The sequence below is a fragment of the Cynoglossus semilaevis genome, chromosome 12 (genome assembly GCF_000523025.1).
Source record: "Cynoglossus semilaevis isolate Cse_v1.0 chromosome 12, Cse_v1.0, whole genome shotgun sequence".
Lineage (NCBI taxonomy): Eukaryota > Metazoa > Chordata > Actinopteri > Pleuronectiformes > Cynoglossidae > Cynoglossus > Cynoglossus semilaevis.
This window is the reverse complement of record NC_024318.1, coordinates 372,152-376,777: the sequence shown is the minus strand read 5'-3', so window position 1 is coordinate 376,777 and position 4,626 is coordinate 372,152. Positions and strand designations below refer to the sequence as shown.

At 43.0% G+C, this 4,626-nt stretch overlaps 1 protein-coding gene across 1 annotated transcript in view; it reads right to left on the bottom strand.

Annotated features, from left to right (window-relative positions):
* The window catches only part of LOC103386877 (potassium voltage-gated channel subfamily KQT member 5-like), a 72,858-nt gene that overhangs the window by 12,057 nt on the left and 56,175 nt on the right, over nt 1-4,626 (bottom strand). The window contains exons 8-9 of the mRNA XM_025060703.1: nt 2,473-2,567; nt 1,411-1,437 (exon numbers count right to left, since the gene is read on the bottom strand). Of these exons, the coding sequence (XP_024916471.1) occupies nt 1,411-1,437; nt 2,473-2,567 (122 nt within the window). The remainder of the gene's footprint in view (nt 1-1,410; nt 1,438-2,472; nt 2,568-4,626) is intronic.

The window sequence follows — 4,626 nt, the reverse complement described above, 5'->3', positions numbered from 1 at the left end:
GGCGCCCCCCCCCGCCGCAGAGCAGCCGACAGTCTGTAAACTCACCGACATACGGAGCAGAGACGACAGAGTGTCGTAAAAGTGAAGATGACTGTGATGACTTTACAAGTGCAAATTAGACCCTGGTTAAGTGAAGCAGGGAGTTAGAGCAAGTTAAAGCAGGGGGAGGGGGGGCAGTTATGGAAACAGCGACGGCTAATTAAACGCTGCTTTGTTTAGGATGAGAAACACATTTGCACGTTAGATTTTTTCCACTGAGAAAATTAAGTTCCTTCTTTTTATGTGTGTGTGTGTGTGTGTGAAGTTCAAATGTACACAAGATACCGCTAGATCAACATGAGGCCCACAAATGTGGCCAGAGGAGCAGCGCGCTGTTAAAACTATACCAGTGTAATTAAACTCACAAATCTCTCTCTCTCTGTGTGTCGTCTTCTCCCCGTCCCACTAAAACTCTCTCTCTCTCTCTCTCACACACACACACACACACTTTCAACTTTTCTCTGTCTCTCCTAGACTTGTGTTTGATGAGTTACATAAATACCATCCCAATGGAAAAAGCACGTCATGGTACAGACATGGTACAGACTCCTGTCTTTGAAGAAAAAAAACACACACACATTTTCTCTCTCTCTCTCTCTCTCTCTCTCTATCTGTCTGTCTATCTATCTATCTATCGTGTTTTATAAGCCCATGGGTCTACAGTCTCTGGCTCCTGCTCTACATGCAGCTCCTTTTCAGTTGACCAAATTAAAAAACCATGTCTGTACCATGACCCAGACCAGCTTGCTTGCTAACAGCAAACCAACATCCTTCCACTGTCCTTGGTGGAAAAATAGAAACTGTTACTAGCGTAGTGTAAATGTTTTGTTGTGTCTTTCTATTTATTACTAAAATGATTTAAAAAAAAAAAAGAATCTTCTTGATCTAAAGGTTTCCGACCCTTCAACTATCACAGATCTGATATCTGACGCCAAAACAAAACCACCAAGTAATCTTAAACAAAAAATCTTAAAAAAAAAAACAATCAGAGGAGATGGGAGGAGTTGGAAAGACGACAAAAAAGAGAACATTTTTACTAAAATGTTCTCTTCAAAAACCGCTGACCTTTGAGATTCTTTCTGACCGTCTGACTGAGGATTCATCCTGTGAGTCCCATACAATCAATGAGTAAACAAACAAACAAACAGCCCATCGATCTCCACATCGTCTGAAGGTTACTGTGATCTTCACTGATCGCTCACTCACAGCCACGAGAGTCGATGGACAAACAGACAGATTCACTCACAGATTCATGGCTAATCCAACAGAAGACGGCGTTTGGTTCAGAATCTAAAACCAGTGACATCATGTCCTTAAATGGTAAAGACGTGTGGTGTTTGTGGGCTCATGAACGCTGAGAGTCATACAAACCTGTACGTGGTCTCTCCCTGCTCTTTCCTTCAGAGGTTAGTGGAGAAAAAAAAGGAGGAGACAAAGGAGGAGAAATCAGTTTTTCAGCAGAGTCAAACAGCTTTTTACAGACATTTCCACTAATGGAGATGAGAGGTGTCAGGCCAAGGAGAAGCAAGAAGAGAATGAAAAAAAAAACACTCTTACTGTAGATGAAGAAGAGAGAAAAAAAAAACCTCTCAGTTTTTTTAAGTACATGCAAGTCATGGCCATGCAGAGAAGAGCTGAGAGCAAATGTGGAGGCAGGAGAGGTGAAGGATCTGACACCAATCTGTGTGAGTGTGAGTTCATCTGAAAGATACATGGTGTTGATGGAAATATAGAATATTTGTCCTTGATGTCCTAAGGTGACGCTAAACATTAAAAATAGAAGAAAAAACCCTCCATTTATCAATTAAATTAATTACACATTGGACCAGGAAAACCTAAGCATTAGGAAAAAAAGGTAAAAAAACTTTAGCCCAGAGTTGATTAAACGTAAGGCAAAAAAGTTGTTGAGGAAAAACCAAAATTCATGAAAAAGAGCTTTAAAGTGTAAAACAATTAAATAAAAAAAAAATTAAATTAAAAAAAAAGATTAGATTAGAAAATATCATGAGGGAAATCTGCAAAAAGTTAAGTTGAACAAATATTTAAAAAGTTGAAAAATTTGTTTTTTAAATAATCTCAAAATAATAATAGAGTAGAAAATTGTGGCCTAAAATTATTTTAGTTTACAAAAACTGTTTTTTCAGCAGGTATTAAAAATATAAAATGTTTCTGAATATGTTATACCATAACCAGGAGTGAGTGGTTGACTTTGTCTTAGATCATGCAAACTCAGGAAGGCATTTGTCCGTAGTGAGGGCAAAGAGGGAACTCATCTCCATGACACCGGGTTACATGATGAAACAATAACATCAGAGAAGTGAAGCTCGGCTGATGAGGTCAAGCAGACACCAGAGGAGGCGAGGAGGTGAGGAGGAGCAGAGAGGCTGAGCAGCGGCGGCGGCCATATTGGTAAGTCTGTAAGTTGTTACCTACTTGGCGGGGCTGCAGGTATGCATTGCCTTCAAATGAGGCTTCCAGGTAGCAATGGAAACCGAGTTCTCATCAGCAGCATAACTACGCCAGACACACTACATGCAGAGTCCAGAGGATAAATCAAATAAAAGCACAATCAATTCACGGGGGTCAATGATCAGAGAAGAAGAGGGAAGGACGGGTAACGAGGGGAAGGAGGGAGGACGAGAGGAAGGAAGTGAGCAGGAAGGAAGAAGGAGGAAACAGCTGGTTAGTGTTCTCTGGGAGGAGTCTAGTCACGGTGATTGGAGAGAGGGGGAGAGGGGGTGAGGGTGGGTCAGTGATGGAGGTGCTGATGGTGGAGGTGATGGTGCTCATGGTGGAGGTGGTGTTGGGGATACATGCCTGAGGGGGGGAAGGGCGCTGTGGTAGTGGTGCCAGGTGGCTCTGAGGTAGGGACGAGCGCCGTCCGTGGAGTACAGACGCCAAGCTGCCTGGGTGAGGGAGGAGGAAGAGACACAAACGCATTCACATGTATACACAAACACCGAACACACACACACACACACACACACATGAAGGTGTGTATACATAAGAACTGGGCGGAGCTACCTCCACTGCAGGCTGCGACTTGAAAAGTTGTTTTGATTGGGCGGAGCTACCTCCACTGCAGGCTGCCACTTGAAAAGTTGTTTTGATACATGACGGAGCTGACGATCAATAAAAGGATGTTCACAACTGATTGAATTAATTGTAAATTTTTTAAAATTGTTTTACAGTAAATGTTCCTTTAAAAAAAGAAACATCTTCAAGGTTTTAATCCTTAAAGTATTGTCAAAAATATAGCCGTATAATCTGTGACAGAAGAGCATTTGTTTTGTTTTGTTTTTTTAGATTCACTCATGTATTTGTATCATGGTACTGCAGTAGTAACTGGGCAGTAACTACCAAAAGTACTAGATTACCTCCATATCATAACCACAGCTGTCCTTAATGAGTTCTAATCCCAAATGGACCGAAAGACGGGGGAGAAAATAAATCCTAAAATGAGCCGATTTACACGTGCAGATTTTCCGTAGCCTCACTCTTGCAGCAGAGTTGCCCCAACCAGTTTATATATATACAGATGGAGACATGAGGGGGGGCCGGGGAGGGGGGGGGGCACATGGTGAGGAAAGATGGGCCGTGAGTGTAGGACGGTACAGGAGATGGAACCAGCTGGCAGCCATGTTAGCGCTCCTCAGTGTAGATGAACAGAGCAGCTAAGAACAGACGTTAAGGTTCCGTCTGTGGATGGTCTGTATCCTAGTTACGACCACAGACTGTGAGACGTCGCAGAACTTAAAGTTTGGAAGATACAAGGCATCTGAAAACCTGTCAATCTTCCAGACCGGGACAGCTGTTGGCTTGGCTATGATCGGTCGTGGATTTTCGCGATAGCTATGACGTTCAGGGCTGGACCATAGTTGTTAGCAACGACGGCTTGGTCTCATTGTACGTTAGCTGCTATTAACAGGCTAAAACGATACACAGGAAGTCCTCGATCTATGACGTTCTCGACCTACAGCGTCACCATCCCATAAATCTCTAAATTGAAAAGTTTTTTTCAATCGTTCCTAGTTGGCGAGGGAGATGGTTTTGTTTACATTCGGTGGTTGTACATCACCGTTTGTTATGGCTCCCAGGCGTAAGTCCGACTGTCTTACTGTAGGTTAGTGACAAAGATACTTCAGTCCAGTACGTGAGTTCCGGCAAAAATCGAGGTTAAAAATCGTAGGGACAGAATTTTGTCGTAAGTCGAGGACCCGCCCGTATTTAATTTGATCTGAGCAGAAGGCTAATGATCGGACGAACACGTTTTCCAAATATGTTTCTGAAACGAGAGTCTGGCTGAAAGAGTGAAAGAGTGAAGTGAATCATCCACGATGATGGAAGGTGGGGGGGTGGGTTGGGGGGGTGGCAGGGTTTAAAGTGAAGAGTTCAATTTGTTTTTGTACAGACAGGAAGTCACCAGTGTCAGAGCTTTTTGTCAGGCCATTTGACAATTTCACCTGGACTTTTGGTGGAGGAAAGTGGCCCTGAAGCTGGTTAACGTTGACCTGCTTTTTATAGACAGTGGTGAAAGCCTGACACACAGACAAGGACACACAGACAAGGACACACAGCACAGACAAG